At 46.0% G+C, this 17,074-nt stretch overlaps 1 protein-coding gene across 2 annotated transcripts in view; it reads right to left on the bottom strand.

Annotated features, from left to right (window-relative positions):
* The window catches only part of GRAMD2A (GRAM domain containing 2A), a 116,671-nt gene that overhangs the window by 33,185 nt on the left and 66,412 nt on the right, over positions 1 to 17,074 (bottom strand). For both annotated transcript variants that reach the window (XM_038746547.1, XM_038746548.1), the window contains exons 2-5: positions 5,904 to 6,011; positions 4,190 to 4,309; positions 2,821 to 2,875; positions 1,917 to 1,989 (exon numbers count right to left, since the gene is read on the bottom strand). In XM_038746547.1, coding sequence (XP_038602475.1) covers positions 1,917 to 1,989; positions 2,821 to 2,875; positions 4,190 to 4,309; positions 5,904 to 6,011 — 356 coding nt within the window. The remainder of the gene's footprint in view (positions 1 to 1,916; positions 1,990 to 2,820; positions 2,876 to 4,189; positions 4,310 to 5,903; positions 6,012 to 17,074) is intronic.

A 17,074-nucleotide genomic window follows, 5' to 3' on the forward strand; every position in this document is an offset into this window, starting at 1 on the left:
AATGTGTCTTATGCTTCTGTTGTACATTCGCAAGGGCTGAGTACAGCCCATAAACACCTAGTGGATGCTCAATAAATACATTATTATTTTGGCCAAAGACCCCCAGACTTTTATTACTTTCCCAGTAGGCTGGTAACCAACTTTAAGAAGCTAGCTAGGGACTCTAGCTAACATTCTCTCCACCACGTTCTAGAGTGTCGACAAGATACTAAGTCCTGCACGACACATGCTTTTCTTCACCTCCTCCTTTCCCCTGCTCCAGTCGGCAAATCCTCCAAGGGTCCAGACCAGTTCTATCCAGTTCACCTAATCCAGATGGCTACCCATTTAAGGGGAAATCAACTAACTGCTTTCTGGACCCTCTCTCTGTCTCTTTCCTCTCCATTTTCCTCTTAAACCTCGCTGGATAAATATGTCTCCTTCCTCCCCACTTACCTCTCTTAAAACCTCCCTGGGCTAATAAGGATCCTTTAAAAGGAATTGGAACTCAGAAAAACAATATCCCTTGGATCCCTGAAAATTTTCAAGGAACCACTAGCCCCTGAGGCCCATCGGGTCAGCAAACCCACTGAATGGGAAGTTCTATCTCCCTGACCAGTTCTCTGAGTCACCAGCCAAATAAATATCAGAGTGAAGCCAAAGAGTTGGCTAATATGCCAATTTCATACCTTCCATCATTCCTCAGTTTACACTTAGCTCCCAAACATCTTTCCAGACCTCTATTCCTACAGTCTTCTTCCCATCCTGTACACATTCCTAGAGACTACCCAGGTCCCCAAATATCCCTCCATTCACCAAGCCCCACCAGCAAACTTGTCTGCTTCCCTATCTTTGGAGACTGCTTATAGCCCTCCTCCAAAACGCCAAAACTCCTTGCCTCTTTCTCTACTCTGCTGCCTGTCTTGCTCATACTATTCCAACTCTCTCTAACCTTTCCCCAATTCCTTCTAACCCTTTCCCGACAACACTTTTCTCCCCCTCAACCATCTCATCTGTACTCCTTCCCTAATTAGCTTCTGCACCCCCAACTCTTCTCTTCCTGTATTCCAACTTCCCTATGGCTTTCCATATTACCCTGCATCCTCCATCTCCCTTCACTTCTTCTCTGAAATAACCCTTCAACAGCCCCTCCATCATTCCAAGCCTCCCAGACAGAACACTAGCAGCTAGCTGCCTGGCCAGGGAAGAAATAGTCCATCGTTTTTGTGGTTGGAAGGAAATAAAGCTTTGCCATTTCCAATGAGAGGATAACCATGATCTCAATCCTTGGTACTTTCCTCAAAATAAAATTTTGTTTTTTTTAAGTAAGCCCATGCCATCCCTTCTGCCTGGAGCTCCCTCCTCTTCTTCACATGCCCTCCCCATCTTCAAAACTCTTTGGACATCATCTCTCTCTCAGGAGGCCTTATATCCCCCCAACCAAAGTGCCACTTCCATAATACTTCCACATAACCTCACACATATCCCGCCACACACACCAACAGCACTTATGAACATATCTTTATACTCCATTACTTATAACAGAGCATAATTTATTTTAGTGTTGGTCTCCCACACTAGATGGTAAGATTCTTGAGGGCAGGGATCTGTGTATTAATTCTATTTTACTTTTCTATACACAGTAGGCTTTCAACTGCTGAGAAGCAGCATGTCCTGGCGGATAGTTCTAATCTCAGCTCTGCCACTTGTATGCCGGGCGACCTTGGGAAAGTCATTTCACTTCTCTGTGCCTCAGTTCTCTCATCTCTAAAATGGGGATTAAGATCGTAAACCCCACGTGGGATCTGGACTGCGTCCAACCTGATTAGCTTGTATCTACCACAGTGCTTAGTACAGTGCCTGGAACATGGTAAAGGCTTAACAAATACCACCAAAAATAAATAAGTTAATACTTCTGATTGATACACTGAACTTACCTTTCAAAACTGTTTCATCTATGGGGACATCCTTGAATAGCTTGTGATACTGATTGTTATATTTATTTGGGATCTGTAAAGAAGACAAGATGGTGAGGATGGAGAAGGATCTCCCTATTTAGATCGTGAAGGAGATAGCACCATCCATGGGCAGAGTTACTATACAGTCGCACTCTACAGGCTGTTTCATTTATATTGAAATTGTAGGTTGGCGAGTTGGAGAAATGATATTTTTAAGAAATGTGGGACTTCATTAAAACTCTTTCACTTTGATTCAGGAGGTAAGAAGATCTTGAAAGATGATCCCTAACCTGGAAGTCAGGAATTCCCCTGTTTTCTAACTGACTAACTTCAGGGTTTGACTGAGGATTAAGTAATCAACTGAAAGTTCTAAGCACTTTCAAGACCCTCTGGAAAACATTTACCTAGTTCTATCTCAGAGAATTTCAAACATCCCTGGTCCTTGGGTGGAAGATTTACTGGGGATAAACTGCGCTCCTGGGGGCCCTCTTATTTGAACTGCAAGCAGGAGAGATGAAGAAGGAAACTGTGGCCTTGTAGAAAGAGCACAGGCCAGGGAGCCAGAAGAACTGTGTTCTAATCCTGACTCCACCACTTGTCTGCTGTGTGATCTTGGGCAAGTCACAACTTCTCTATGCCTCAATTTTCTCATCAGAAAAGAATGGAATAAATACCCACATTTCCAGCCCCTGAGTCTGTGAGACTCACATAGGACAAGGACTTGATTATCTTCTACCCACCTCAGTGCTCAGTACAGTGCTTGATACATAGTAAGCACTTAATACTACAATTCTTCTTCTTCTTATTAACTGTAATAATAATAATAATAAAGAAAGAGCAGAAACAGTGCACATAAATGCCTAAAATTTGCCACCTGACTTACCCCTTCTCTGTTGCACTTCTTTTCTTCATCCTTTGAGATCTCTGGCTGATGCATACTGCAAGGAAGAAATTCCATTCAAGGGAAAGAGAATCGATTTCTTCTCTCACTTTCCATCCTCATCCCCAGGAAAGGGTTCAGTCTAGGCAAGTCTGCCGTGCCCAGACTTAATAGAATCATAAAAGATGGTTCTTCCTGGGGAACTAGGTCTTCATTTTAAAGCTTTCACCCCCAGGAGAGATAAGGCTCTAGGCTTAAAGGAAAGAGCACGGGCTTGGGAGTCGGAGGACGTGGTTTCTAATCCTGGCTCCACCACTTGTCTGTGTGACCTTGGGCAATCCACTTAACTTCTCTATGCCTCAGTTACCTCATCTGAAAAATGGGAATGAAGACTGTGAGCTCCATGTGGGACAACCTGATTATCTTGTATTTACCCCAGTGCTTAGAACAGTGCTTGGCACATAGTAAGGAAATACCGTAATTATTATTACTGTAGCAGGTAACTTCAATTTTAGAACCAGGGCCTCTAACACACACTTCTGGGGCCAGGTGAAAGCGCAAACCTTTTTAAGCTCCACCATGACTGTCTTCCTGCTCTAGTGGGGAGGCCAGGAGCAAGAAACATGGTCTTCTAGAATGACCCTGAGCAAGTCTGACTAGTGAATTCCACACAAATCACCTTTGAAGACCTTTCCCAGGCCACGAGGAGAAACCCAAATTTCCCCAATCCTCCCGCCAGCATGTCCATGAGATAGGCATAAAACCTCAGCTTGAAGCAGCATGGTCTAGAGGATAGAGCACAGGCCTGAAAGTCAGAAGGACTTGGGTTCTAATCCTAGCCCCGCCACTTGTCTGCTGTGTTATCCTGGGTAAGTCACTTTACTTCTCTGCAGTTACCTCATCTTCAAAATGGGAATTAAGACTGTGTCCCTATGTGGGACAGAGATTGAGAAGCAGCATGGCTCAGTGGAAAGAGCATGGGCTTGGAAGTCAGAAGTTATGGGTTCTAATCTCTAATCTAAGCTCCACCGCTTGTCAGCTGTGTGACTTTGGGCAAGTCACTTAACTTCTCTGTGCCTCAGTTACCTTGTCTGTAAAATGGGGATTAAGACTATGCATGAGCCCCATGTGGCTACAAGGTGACCTAATCACCTTGTAACCTCCAGCGCTTAGAACAGTGCTTTGCACATAGTAAGTGCTTAACAAATACCACCATTATTATTATTATTATTGTGTCCAATCTGATTAACCGGTATCTACCCCAGGGCTTAGTACAGTGCCCGGCACATAGTAAGTGCTTAACAAATACTTTTTTTTTTTTTAACAGAAAAAGACAAGAAGACAGAAGGGCAGTCAGACACGACAGACTTACGGTTCTGGTTCTTGCCCGCGTGGAAATGGTGGTGAGAGAACGGGGGATCGGTGGAGCTCTGCAAAGGCCATCATCCAGTCGGGGGACTGATCGCCTCCCGCCCCAGCATCAAACAATGTTCTGTACAAAGTGGAAGTAACTCAGCCCCTGCGACCAGCTGAGGCTTAGAAGGGGGAGGGTGATGAAATGCCAACCTTTGCCCTCCCTGGGAGAGGGCAGGCATAAATGGGACACTGTGCTGGGAGTGGGCAGAGCGGGGAAGCATGGGTTAAGGAGGGTAACAGGAGAGGGATTGAGAAACAACGTGGAAGGCAAGGCTACCTGCTCCTCCTAAGGGTCAAGAGGCTTAGGGTTTGGGGGGAGGCTTCGTCAAATCTCTGAATTCCTCAGGAAAATGAGGTGAGTGACGGGGAGGGAGCGGGAGTTCCGCAAACCCTCCAAAGCACTCCTAACCCACGGTACCCTTCTGTGACCTACTCCTGACCCCATACTCCGGAGGAACAAGCAGGGTGGGATGTAAGTGCAGAGAGGGGTCAATCAATCGTATTTATTGAGTGCTGTGTGCAGAGCGCTGTACTAAGCACTTGGGAGAGTGCAGTATAATAATATAACAGACATATTCCCTGCCCACAGCGAGGTGACAGTCGAGAGAAGAAGACAGACACTAATATAAATTATGCCTGTGTACCCAAGTGCTGTGGGGTTGGGAGGGGGGATTCATTCATTCATTCATCAATCGTACTTATTGGGCGCTTACTGTGGGCAGAGCACTGTATGAAGCTCTTGGGAGAGTACAATACAACAATAAACAGTGACATTCCCTGCCCACATCGAGCTCACAATCTAGAGAAGCAACGCGGCTTAGTGGCAAGAGCACAGACTTGGGAGTCAGAGGTCATGGGTCGCTTGTCAGCTGTGAGACTTTGGGAAAGTCACAACTTCTCTGTGCCTCAGTTACCTCATCTGTAAAATGGGGATGAAGACTGTGGGCCCCCCCTTGTATCCTCTCCAATGCTTAGAATAGTGCTTTGCACATAGTAAGCGCTTAACAAATGCCATCATTATTATTAGTAGTAGACACAATCCTGCCCTCAAGGAGCTTCTGGCTAGTCTGGCTCGGTAGGGATGATCTGGAGGTACAGCTGAGCAAACTGGCTGGGAGCGGGGGGCAAGAATCCCCCAAGGAAGACCCCGGCAGGGCTTTTCGGCTGAGGTTTGATGACTGGCAGGGCTGAGGTGGACCCCAGCCCCACCAGTGGGATGCCAGAACTTCAGGCGGGGCAGAGTTGTGCCCCTGGGCAGAGGGCGAGGGGAGGGGGAGAAATGACTGTCACTGACTGGCAGAGCCCAGCCCGGAAACCCCGATGGACAACTAGTAGCCTCACGTAGGTACCCACTCATTTTGGTGCAAGACTGGCCAAACCTCCAAATGATCCCCGTTTCTCATGGAAAAATATCATTTTTCATGGTGTTTATTAAGTTATTTGCCCCACACCTCCAATTGAAAACCATGTATCCCCGTTAATTTTACAAGGGTGTGACCACCAGACAGGGCTGGTGACCTCAACAGTGCTTCGAGGGAAACACTCTTTGTGGGATGCTGACCAAACCCTTTGCCTCGGGCCTGCTGGGGCTCAGCAATCTGGTTCCCCGCCTCCCGGTCCCGGGCAGCAACTGGCCAGGTCGTGGGTTAGCAGGAGGGCAGGAGCCTCACCTCTCATCCAGAGTATCCAAGTTCCGTTCCTTGGGGGAGCCTTCAGGTTTCTCCTGGCTAGGTGTGGAGCTCTTCGGCGAAGCTGCTTTCTCGTGCATTTGCTTGGAGCTGCAAGGAGATCCATGAAAAATATCAAAGGAAGATCCTAAGGTGCCCAAAAGCTAGGGAAGGGATCTAGGGGTCACCGTCCCCCACCTGCAAATGGGACTGCCATCAAAACCAGGTTTTCAGTGCGGTGCCTCTCTGAACGCTCACCCGCCCCACCTCCCTGTCCTCTTCTCTCCCCACAGAATGTATGCATGTAAATATATCCTTACATGCCTCCCAACTCTCTTAGATTCTGCTGTCCCAAGCACTTAGTATAGTGCTTTGCACACAGTAAGCGCTCAATAATAATTATGGTACTCATTAAGAGCTATGTACCAAGCACTGTTCTAAGTGCTGGGGTAGATACAAGTAAATCAGGTTGGACACAGTCCCTGTCCAGTACAGGGTTCACAGTCTTCATCCCCCTTTACCAGATGAGGTAACTGAGGCCCAAAAAGGTTTAAAGATTTGCCTAAGGTCACACAGCAGACAAGCAACAGAGCCAGGATTAGAACTGAGGTCCTTCCGGCTCCCAGGCATGTGTTCTGTCCACTAAGTCATGCTGCTTAGAAGCAGTGTGGCTCAGTGGAAAGAGCCCGGGCTTGGGAGTCAGAGGTCATGGGTTCTAATCCCAACTCCACCACTTGTCAGCTGTGTGACTTTGAGCAAGTCACTTAACTTCTCTGTACCTCAGTTACCTCACCTGTAAAATAGGGATTAAGATTGTGAGCCCCATGTGGGACAACCTGATTACCTTCTTCCTCCCTTCAGAGCCCTACTGAGAGCTCACCTCCTCCAGGAGGCCTTCCCAGACTGAGTCTCCCCTTCCTCTCCCCCTCCCCATCCCCCCCGCCTTACCTCCTTCCCCTCCCCACAACACCTGTATATATGTTTGTTCATATTTATTACTCTATTTGTTTTACTTGTACATATTTACTATTCTATTTATTTTATTTTGTTAATATGCTTTGTTTTGTTTTCTGTCTCCCCCTTCTAGACTGTGAGCCCGCTGTTAGGTAGGGACCGTCTCTATATGTTGCCAACTTGTACTTCTCAAGTGCTTAGTACAATGCTCTGCACACAGTAAGGCTCAATAAATACGATTGAATGAATGAATGAATGAATGAATGACCTTGTATCCCACCCCTAGCACTCAGAACAGTGCTTGGCAAACAGTAAGCACTTCAATACCATTATTATTATTATTAATAATATATCATATTATTATTTAATATATTATATTATTATATATTTATATATTATATTATATTAATATAAAATATATATTTTATATATGATTATATAATATTATTAATAATAATAATAGTAATAATGATAAATCATTGATTGACTGATTGGAGTAAATGAAGCTCACTCATGTGCTTCCCATGCCCACAGCTTAGATTAGAACCCAGATCCTTCTGACTCCCAAGCTTCTGCTCTATCCACCGAGCAACGCTGCTTCTCCCTTTAACATCCTACACCCCCGACTCCCTGGGTTGCTTGTCGGGTGGGAAGGAATTCAGCTCTCCAGGGTGGGTGTGTATCAATGGTTCCCTGTGGGGAAAAAGACCTGCTCCCACACGGCAGGTCTGGGATGGGGAAAAGACAGCAGGGCTTGGGCCCTGGCAGCAAAAACTGTGCCTGAGGCCTGGAGAAACTGTCTCCATTTGCCAGACCTTCTAAGGACAGCCCTGCTCGGTGGCACTTCCTTGCCACAGCGGCATGGGTGGTCTGCTCCGCAAACTCTGTTTCGCTCTTTCTCTCTCTGCTTGGGAGCCCCTGAATGCTAATCAAATTTTGTTGGCAGCAAAGACTGCTGTTGCTTCCTTCCAAAAACCCCCAAACTAGATAGATGAGAAAAAGGTCTGTTTCCAAAACCAAACCCCTCTGGGCACCCTCCTGCTGCCCACTTTCATGGAAGCGCTGTGATTTCTCAGTGTCTCCTGCCTCCTCATTGGTAAGATGGCGGGAGGAAGCGGTGTTTGACGCAGAAGGCTTCTAACCAATCAAGGGTATTTATTGAGCACTTACTGTGTGCAGCACTGGACTAAGTGCTTGGAAGAGCACTGCAGAGTTAATAGCTACATTCCCTGCCCACCACAAGCTTACAGTCTAGAGGGAGTTCAGCATGATAGGTCCGAAAGGAACAATTTCATTTTGTTCAAAGCCGAGATTTTAAAGTAATGCTTCAAAGACTTCAAATCAACTGTTAAAATTCCAGAGATGGGAGCTTAAGCAGCATTTGACAGATGCTTGGGACACCACAACTGCTTTGTTAGTAACTGGTTACTCTACTTCTGACTTCTCTTATTTCTCCAACCGTCAACATTCATCCCCAGGGCCCCCTCAGTTCTGACGGATTTCCTCCTCCACTTCCACTGTCCCCTGAGGGCTAAAAATGGTGCCAAGAGGTCAGGGGGCACTGAGGGATGGGCATTCTTTTCTCCCTGGTCAGAGCTGGGGGTAGTGAAGGGAATGGACAGAGCTGGATAGTACCAGAACTATTCTTAAATTAAAAAAGGAGCACAGTGTGTCTCTTCTTTTCTCTTGCCCTCACCATTTTTTATGGTATTTAAGTGCTTACTATTTGCCAGGTACTGTACTACTTGCTGGGGTAGAATCAAACTCATCAGGCTAGATGCAGTCCATGATTCCTGTGAGGCTCACAGTCTTAATCCCTATTTTACAGATGAGATAACAGGCAGAGAGAAGTGACTTGCTCAAGGCCACATGGCTGACAAGTGGCAGAGCTGGAATTAAAACCCAAATGCTTCTGAGCCTGTGCTCCACCCACTAGGCCACACTGCTTCAACAGCTTCCAGCCCAGTGCTGGGGTGGGGTCACGTAATGGCGTAGTGGATACAGCATGGGCCTGGGCATCAGAGGGACCTGGGTTCTAATCCCAGATCCGCCACTTGTCTGCTGTGTGGCTTTGGGCAAGCCACTTCACGTCTCTGTGCCTCAGTTACCTCAACTGTAAAAGGGGGATGAAGACTGTGAGCCCTGCGTGGGACAGGGACTGTGCCCAACCTGATTTACTTGTATCCACCCCTGAGCTCCGTATAGTGCCCGGCACATAGTAAGTGCTTAACAAATACTGTTAATATCCCCCTGATGCTTAGGACAGTGTCTGGCACATAGTAAGTGTTTAACAAATGCAACAGCTATTGTTATTATTCCACTGCCCCCCAAAAGTGCTCATGCCTCATTTAGAACTAATTCCAGAAATGGAGATCCTTCTCCTCCCTCTCCCTCTTTTGCTAAACTACCTAAATGTGGGCAGGGGGCAAGGACTGCCCATGAAAAAGGAGGAGAGTGGGTATGGGCAAGAGAGCAAGGCAGGCAGGAGAAAGTGGGAACTAGCCAATCCTCCTCTATTCAGCAACTCTTTCCTCAGTCCAATTCCCCTTTGCCCAGGGAACAACAGAGGCCCATAACTTGGCAACAAATTACCAGAATGGCCACTCCCGAGAAATTGGATATTTCTGCGAAATGGAAACAATGCTTGAGCAAATGTGTAATTACAGGAAGACTATAGAGATGGTATACAATGGAAGGCTGCCAATCAACACCTAGTTTATCAACCGTGTGTGTTCACAGAGCACTGTTGTGTAATGAACGCAAACTACTGTACTGTTCTGTGCAAAGAGGCAGAGGTGTGGTTTTCATTTGCAAGGCCACAGAGGTTGTAAACTGCTCTTTACTCAGCTTTCTCAAGGCTGAAACTGAAGCCTTGGGATAGTTTCTCTGTTGCACGGAAGGCAGATGCCAAGACTGTGTTTCAACACGGGGGTCTGATAGGAGTGATTGGGAAGGTTAGAAGGTCAGAGCAGTAGAGCCTTGAAGCACTTATTTCCTGCAGACAGATTGCCAAGTCGAGGACCAGAGACAAATGCATCTGGCCTCTGTAGGGACAGAAGAGGAGCTCTTTCTAAATCATTATATCTTACCCTCACGGAATTTCTACTCCCCAACTGTTTTCAACCTGCTATCCCACTTTATCGGCAGAGCATCCTCAGGAGAGACGACGATTATCTTCATTTTACAGAAGTTCCTCACCTCCTTACCGTCAGCTTTTCAAAGAACTCGTTGGGCTCACACACTCCTATCTTACCTTGCTGATTTCCTACTACAATCCAGCCCACACACTTTGCTCCTCCACCCCAACTTGCTGTCGTCCCTCGACCTCGTTCATCACCACTGGCCGCGTGGCCCACGCCCCCCAGGACTAAAACGTACATCCAACAGTCCACAACTCTCCCCACCTTGGAAACCTTATTAAAATCACGTCTCTTCCAAGAGGCCTTCCCCAGATAAGCCTTTATTTACCCAAATCCCTCTCCCTTCTATGGATCTGTACCCTTGAAGCTCTTTTAAGTCTTTCCTCAGCCCCACAGCACCCATGTACATATCAATTATTGATTATAACATTTGTCTCCCCCTCCAGACTGCAAACTTCTGATGGGCAGGGAATGTGACTATCAACTCTATTGTCCTGAACTCACCCAAGCACAGTACAGTGCTCTGCATACAGAAACTGCTAAATACCAATGACTGATGGCTTGATTGTTGGATGGGCCTGAAGGGGTCTGTGTCCAGAGTCTACAAAAGTGGACACAGAGTAGCTTGTTATGGGCAGGGAATAGGTCTATTATTAATTATAATAATAATAATGATGATAATTATGGTACTTGTTAAGCACTTACTATGTGCCATGCACTGTTTGTAAGCTCTGGAACAGATACAACAGTCAGATTGGCCACAGTCTCTGTCTCACATGGGACTCACATTCTTAATCCCCTTTTCACAGATGACGTAACTGAGGCCCAGAGAAGTGAAGTGACTTACCTAAGGTCAAACAGCAGGCAAGTGGCAGAGCCGGGATTAGAATGGGGAGGCCCGTGGCAACAGACCCACTTGGGCTGTGCTTTGTTGTACTGTATTCATTCATTCATTCAATCGTATTTATTGAGCACTTACTGTGTGCAGAGCACTGTACTAACCACTTGGGAAGTACAAGCTGGCAACATATAGAGACGGTCCCTACCCAACAGCGGGCTCACAGTCTAGAAGAGCGGGCTCACAGCTAGGATTGAGTGGGCAGCCGGGTGGTTTGAGGATCCTCTTCAGGTTGGGTTAAGCAAATCAATCAATCAATCGATCAATTGTATTTATTGAGCGCTTACTGTGTGCAAAGCACTGTATTAAGCGCTTGGGAAGTACAAGTTGGCAACATATAGAGACAGTCCCTACCCAACAGTGGGCTCACGGTCTAAAAGGGGGAGACAGAGAACAAAACCAAACATACTAACAAAATAAAATAAATAGAATAGATATGTACAAGTAAAATAAATAGAGTAATAAATATGTACAGACATATATACATATATACAGGTGCTGTGGGGAAGGGAAGGAGGTAAGATGGGGGGATGGAGAGGGGGACGAGGGGGAGAGGAAGGAAGGGGCTCAGTCTGGGAAGGCCTCCTGGAGGAGGTGAGCTCTCAGTAGGGCCTTGAAGGGAGGAAGACCCAAGCACTCAAAACAGTGATCTGCACACAGTAAGCACTCAAAAAATATGACTGAATTAAAGAGTGGCAGAAAAGCCCTGAGAAGACGGCAAAAGACTAGTCCTTCACTCCGCTGGCATGGGAAATGACAGGGCTCTTTGGACCCTGCAGCACCCTTTTGATTGGAAGCTCTGCTCTAGGCTTCATGGCAATTGCCAGGGTGAATGTCCAGGAATAAACTCATATCTTGTCCTCTGGCCTTCTGACACCCAAAGAGAGAAAGGAGAGAGACACCAAACTCCTGCACCATCCTTTTCCCTACCATTTCCCAGGAGAAGCCTCACTTTCCAGCAGAGTTGGTCACTTTTTGCAGCTGTAGCTGGGGTGGAAGGGATGGCCTGGGAGCATGGCCGGGAGGCTCATAAAAAGTCTATTGCTTTCTAACAGGTCAAATAACTTGACTCATTCCCACAGAGTCCCCACCTGATTGCACCAGCTCTGATACCTGGATTCATTCAAGAGTCATTCAGAAAATGACTCTTTACCTGCTTTCCCACCTCTCCTTAAGGAATTGAATTTATCCTCGGGATAGTAATGGAAAGAGAAGGTCCCTCGATCCACCCTGACTGTCTGGACCCCAACCAAGATTCATGGAAGAGGATAGCAGTGGGCTCAGGTGGGGGCTACCATTTGTTACCAAAATCAAAATTTCAATTCCCATTTCCTCATTCCAGCATGTACCCAAAAGGAACACCCCTTTCCCCTCCTCTTACCTTCCTAATTGTTCTGCCCCAATCCTTGCCAACCCAAACTTCTAAAATACAAATGACATCTCATCCGCTGTGATTTAAGCCTGCTTCCTCCTCTTTTTGGGTTCTCAGCAGAACTAGAAAGCAGATTTTAACCTAGAGGGAAGTCACTAAGTTTTCCCCCAGACTTCTTGTCTTCAGGCTGAATTACCCCAATTCTTTCAACATTTCTTTCACAGGTCTTTTGCCTAGACTGTAAACTCTTTGTGGGCAAGGAGAGTGACTACCAACTTTGTAGTATTTTCCCAAGCACTTAGTACAATGGTCTGCAAACAGTAAGTACTCAATAAATGCCACTGATTATTTCCAGATCTCTCCCCTGTTGAAGCTTTCATCAGATCAGCCTCCTCACTGGTTTAAGGCCTGCGACCTCTCCCTTGTTCAATCTAACTCTGTGTTACCACCTCTCCTCCCAAAACTTTACTTGACACAAGTATCTACACTCCTCAAAAAAAAATCTCTGCTGGCTATCCATCACCCTACACATCATGCTGAAACGTTCACCCCTGTTTTCTAGGGCATCCACCAGCTCTCCCCAACTTCCACACTAGCTCTCTTCACCTGCCACTCTCCACCTCAAGCTCTTCAATCCTCCCAATCCAACCTACTCACTGGACCTTATTCTCATCTCTCCTGCCTCTGTTTGCTTCTGTTGCCCCACCCCCCCCACCCAAATGCACCACTCCCTAACCTTCACCATCTTCAAATCTCTTTTCCTATTTCCTTCAGGAAATCTTCTCTGATTAATTCCTAACATCTCAACTCGTGTCCATTTAACAGCCAGGACTTAGAGACACCCTTGGCACTAGTATATTCAATTATTTAGTCTAGTGTAACAGTGATGATGATGATGATGATGATGATAATCATAATACTATGTTAAGCTTTTACTATGTGCCTACCATCATACTAAGGAATGGCTTAGATTCAAGATAATCAGGTCAAACCTAGTCCCTGTCCTTCATCAATCTGATTTATTTGTGCTTATTGTATGCAGAGCACTGTACTAAGCACTTGGGAGAGTACAACACAACAATATAATCAATCAATCAATCGTATTTATTGAGCGCTTACTGTGTGCAGAGCACTGTACTAAGTGCTTGGGAAGTACAAGTTGGCAACATAGACAGTCCCTACCCAACAGTGGGCTCACAGTCTAACAGACATTTCCTGCGCAAAATTAGCTTACAGTCTAGAGGGGGAGACAGACATTAATATAAAATGAATTACAGATATGTACATAAGTGCTGTGGGGTTGGGGGTGGGGAGGTGAATAAAGGGAGGAAATCAGAGCAATGCAGAAGAAGGAGGGAAAAGAGGAAATGAGGGCTTAGCAGGGAAATCTCTTGGAGAAGATGTGCTTTCAGTAAGGTTTTGAAGGTAGGGAGAGTAATTGTCTAGGGGATATGAAAAGGGAGGATGTTCCAGATCAGCAGCAGGATGTGGGGAGGTCAGCGGCAAGATAGATGAGATCGAGGTACAGAGAGCAGATTGTCATAAGTGTGTGGACTGGGTGGCAGCAGTAGAGTAGTGAGGAGAGGCAGGAGGGGGCAAGGTGACTGAGTGCTTAAAAGCCGACAATGAGTGTCTGTTTGATGCAGAGGTGGTTGGGCAACCACTGAAGGTTCTTGAGAAGTGGACTGACTGTTGCTGTAGAAAAATGATCCCGGCAGCAGAGTGAAGTATGGACTGGAGTGGGTACAGACAGGAGGCAGGGAGGTCACCAAGGATGCTGACAAAGTAATAAAGGCCAGTTAAGATAAAGGCATGGATTGACATGGTAGCAGCAGTTTCGATGAAGAGGAAAGGGCAGATTTTAGCAATGTTGTGAAGGCTGAACCAAAATAATTTGGTGACAGATTGAATATGTGGGTTGAATGAGAGAAAGGAGTCAAGCATAACGCCAAGGTTATGGGCTTGTGAGGCAGGAAGGATGGTGGTGCCATCTATAGTGATGGGAAAGTCAGGAGAAGGAAAGGGTTTGGGTGGGAAGATAAGGAAGTCTGGTTTGGACATATGAAGTTTGAGGTGACAGCAGGGTATCGAAGTACAGATGTCTTGAAGGCAGGAGGAAATGCGAGACTGCAGAGAGAGGGAAAGAGAGATCATGGGTGAGGATGAAGACTTGGGAATCATCTGCATAGACATGGTAATTGAAGCCATGTGAGCAAATGAGTTGTCCGAAGGAGCGGGTGCAGATGGAGAACAGAAGGGGACCCAGAACTGAATCTTGAGGGATACCCACAGTTAGGGGGTGGGGGGCAGAGGAGGAGCCCATAAAAGAAACTGAGAATGTGCAGCCAGAGACATAGGAAGAGAACTAGGAGAGGACAGTGTCAGTGAAACTGAGCTTGAATAATGTTTCCAGGAGAAGGGGGTGGTCAATAGTGTCTACGGCAGCTGAGAGGTCAAAGAGGATTAGGATGGAGTAGAGGCCATTGGATTCGGCAAGAAGGAGATCATTAGAGACCTTTGAGAGGGTGGTTTCTGTGAAGTGAAGGGGATGGAAGCCAGACTGGAGAGGGTCAAAGGGAGAATTGAAGGAGAGGAACTTGAGACAGTGGGTGTAGTCAATTCACTCTAGGAATTTGGAAAGGAATGGTAGGAGGAAGATGGGGCGATAACTGGAGGGAGCCGTGGAGTCGAGGGAGGATTTTTTTTAGGATAGGGGAGACATGAGCATGTTTGAAAGTCAGGGGGAAGAAGCCACTAGAAAGCGAACAGTTGACAATGATGGCCAGGAAGGGAAGAAGGGAGGGGGCAAGTGTTTTGATCAAGTTCACAGTCTAATTGGGAGGGAGAATAGATATTTAATCCCCATTTTAGAGATGAAGAAACAGACAAAGAAAGCTAAATGATTTACACAGCAGGAAAGAGGCAGAGTTGGAATTAGAACCCAGGTTCCCTTACTCCCAGACTGCTCCCATGCTCTTTCCACTAGGCCACGCCATTTCTAAGTAACACTGTTACTTATTTTACACTTCTTCCTCCTAATCCCACTATTGCTGAATAAATTGTATCTTCCTGTAGCCCTCATTACACTGTAAGTTCCTCGACGGCAGGAAACATGGTTTTTGCTTAATTGACCTTCTACTGTCACGTTGTTCCACTCTGTCCAGTTTTAATCCTGTGGTTTAATGTGATATTCACCCACTCCCAAGCCCAAAGCACTTATGTGTACATATTTACATTATATATTATAAATTACATATTTATTCATATTAACATCCATCTCCCCCTCTAAACAGTAAGCTCATTATGGGCAGGGGACGTGCCCGCTAATTCTGCTGTACTGTACTCCCGAGTGCTCAGGACAGTGCTATACACACAGTAGGTGCTCAACATTTACCATTTTCTTAATGGTATTTGTGGAGCACTTACTATGCGCCATGCACTGTTCTATGCGCTGGGATAGAGACAGGCTTAACAGGTTGGACTAAGTCCCTGTCCCTCACAGGGCTCACATAGTCTCGATCCCCATTTTACAGATGGGGGGGAGCTGAGGCACAAAGAAGTGAAGTGACTTTCCCAAGGTCACCCAGCAGACAATTGGCAGAGCTGGGATTAGAACCTAGGTCCCTCTGACTCACAGGCCTGTGCTCTAAGCCACGCTGCTTCTGACTTCCACTTCTCTCTTCTGGACCCTTTTTGAATCTGTCATATTCCTAAAGGTGAGGTGTCTAAACTGGGCTCCCTAAGGGAAGGGACTGTGTGACTCTGGAAAAGTTACTGCACGAAACTCTGGATGCCTTTCCCAGAGACAATTTCTAAAAAAAGACCTGGCCTAAAAGGAAAAAGCACAGGACCGAGAGTCAGAAGACCTCAGTACTAACCCTGGCTTTGCCCCTTGCCTCTTGTGGGACCTTGGGCAAGTCATTTATCCTCTTTGTGCCTCAATTTCCTCATCTGTAAAATGGGCATTAAAATACCTGTTCTCTGATTGATCTGGTTATTTTGTATCAACCCAGCACTTAGCACGGTGCTTGGACAGAGTAAGCCCTTAAAAAATACCACCACTACTACTAATAAAAATAGAAATAATATCTATTAAGAGCTCAATATGTGTCAAGCACTGTTGTAAGCACTGGAATAGATACATAATAATCAAGTTGGACACAGTCCCTGTCCCACTTGGAGCTCACAGTTTAAGTAGAAGGGAGAACAGGTAGTGTGAATCTCTATATAACAGTTAAGGAAACTGAGGCCCAGAGAAATGACTTGCCCATCACAGGCCCATGCTCTTTCCACTAGGTCACACTCCTTGCCTTATCATATAATACTGTAAATATAATTTACATAATAATTATTGTTCTCTGTTCAGATTGGCTTAGTAAGCTTGCAGAAACTTTCATTCAATCATATTTATTGAGCGCTTACTGCGTGCAGAGCACTGTACTAAGCACTTATAATAATAATAATGATAGCATTTGTTAAGCACTTACTATGTGCCAAGCACTGTTCTAAGCACCGGGGTAGATACAAGGTAATCAGTTTGTTCCATGTGATGCTCATAGCCTTAATCCCCACAGAGAAGTTAAGTGACATGCCCAAATTCACACAGCTGGTAAGTGGTGCGGCTGGGATTAGAATCCCAACCTCTGACTCCCAAGTTTGTGCTCTTGCCACTAAGCCACGTATGAGCCCCCAATTCTCAAAGAAATTTGACTGGACTGCAAAGAAATCAGCCTGCAGACAAGTAAAACTTCAATTTAAATTGAAAATGCCCTCCAATTTCCAGCTGCCAATGCTCACTTCCATCAGCAGC

This window comes from Tachyglossus aculeatus, chromosome 5 (assembly GCF_015852505.1).
Source record: "Tachyglossus aculeatus isolate mTacAcu1 chromosome 5, mTacAcu1.pri, whole genome shotgun sequence".
Taxonomy (NCBI): domain Eukaryota; kingdom Metazoa; phylum Chordata; class Mammalia; order Monotremata; family Tachyglossidae; genus Tachyglossus; species Tachyglossus aculeatus.